Source organism: Charadrius vociferus, unplaced genomic scaffold (genome assembly GCF_000708025.1).
Source record: "Charadrius vociferus isolate BGI_N301 unplaced genomic scaffold, ASM70802v2 scaffold829, whole genome shotgun sequence".
NCBI lineage: Eukaryota > Metazoa > Chordata > Aves > Charadriiformes > Charadriidae > Charadrius > Charadrius vociferus.
In genome coordinates, this window is record NW_009650198.1 from 213,028 (window position 1) to 214,053 (window position 1,026).

At 62.5% G+C, this 1,026-nt stretch overlaps 1 protein-coding gene across 1 annotated transcript in view; it reads left to right on the plus strand.

Moving 5' to 3' along the window:
* BCAR1 (breast cancer anti-estrogen resistance 1) overlaps positions 1–1,026 on the plus strand; it is a 5,288-nt gene that overhangs the window by 1,792 nt on the left and 2,470 nt on the right. Inside the window, exons 2-3 of the mRNA XM_009892960.1 lie at positions 228–389; positions 628–732. Of these exons, the coding sequence (XP_009891262.1) occupies positions 228–389; positions 628–732 (267 nt within the window). The remainder of the gene's footprint in view (positions 1–227; positions 390–627; positions 733–1,026) is intronic.

A 1,026-nucleotide genomic window follows, 5' to 3' on the forward strand; every position in this document is an offset into this window, starting at 1 on the left:
CCCCCCCCCTCCTCCTCGTCCCCGGCGTCACCCGTGAGAAGCGTACGCGCCCGGCCAGGGAGCGCCCTCCCGTGGGCACCGGTTTGCCCAGTGCCGGATGGTCTGGTCCAGAATCCGCTGTCCATCCTCTTTCCAGCCCCATCGTTGCGTTTTGATGGGGGGGGGATGATATGGGGTTGGGGGGATGCTCGGCGGTGCCCAACTCATCTCTTTTCCCCTCTTGCCAGGTGCTGGTGCCCACCCGCGTGGGGCAAGCGTACGTCTATGACTCCCCCAAGGGCGAGCAGGATGAGTACGATTTCCCTCGCCACCTCCTCTCTGCGGGCTCCCAGGAGATCTACGACGTGCCACCCGTCCGAGGAGGGGTCCCAAGCCAGTTTAGCCAAGAGGTGAGACTGGTCAGGAAGGGGGGGGGGGTCGCTTGCTCTGTCCCCCAGCGCGGGAGATGCTCTGGCACAGCCTGGAATCCAAACCTGGGCAAATTACACCCAAAGCTGGGCACGTTATGGGCTTGGGGGCTTCTTTTGGTGCCTTCATCCCTCCCAGCTGGTCCTTGGGAGGAGGTGGATGCTTGTGCTATCGCTGACACACCATCCTCTGTGTGTGTGTGTGTGTGTCCCCATCCAGGTCTACGACACACCCCCCATGGCAGTGAAGGGTCCCAACGGGCAGGACCCAGGGCAGGAGATCTATGACGTGCCACCCAGCGTGGAGAAGAACCTGCACCAAACTGTAAGTGCCGCTGGGAAACTCCTAGCTTCTCCGCGTAGGAAAGGCACAATTTACAGCCGGAACAATCGTTTGCTGGAGAGCAACCTCTCCAGGGATGTGGTGGCATCCCTGGTACTGGATGCTCTCGAGATGCGAGGGGGCGGGGTGGCGGGTGAGCTCACCTAGGGGGAGGAGGTTGGACCAGATGATCTTTCGTGGTTGCTTCCAACCTGGGCCGCTCTGGGATTTTGTGATTCTCACCCCAAAGGGGATGGGGGAGGCGGGGAGCGCTGCCTCCCCGGCAGCAGCCGTGGG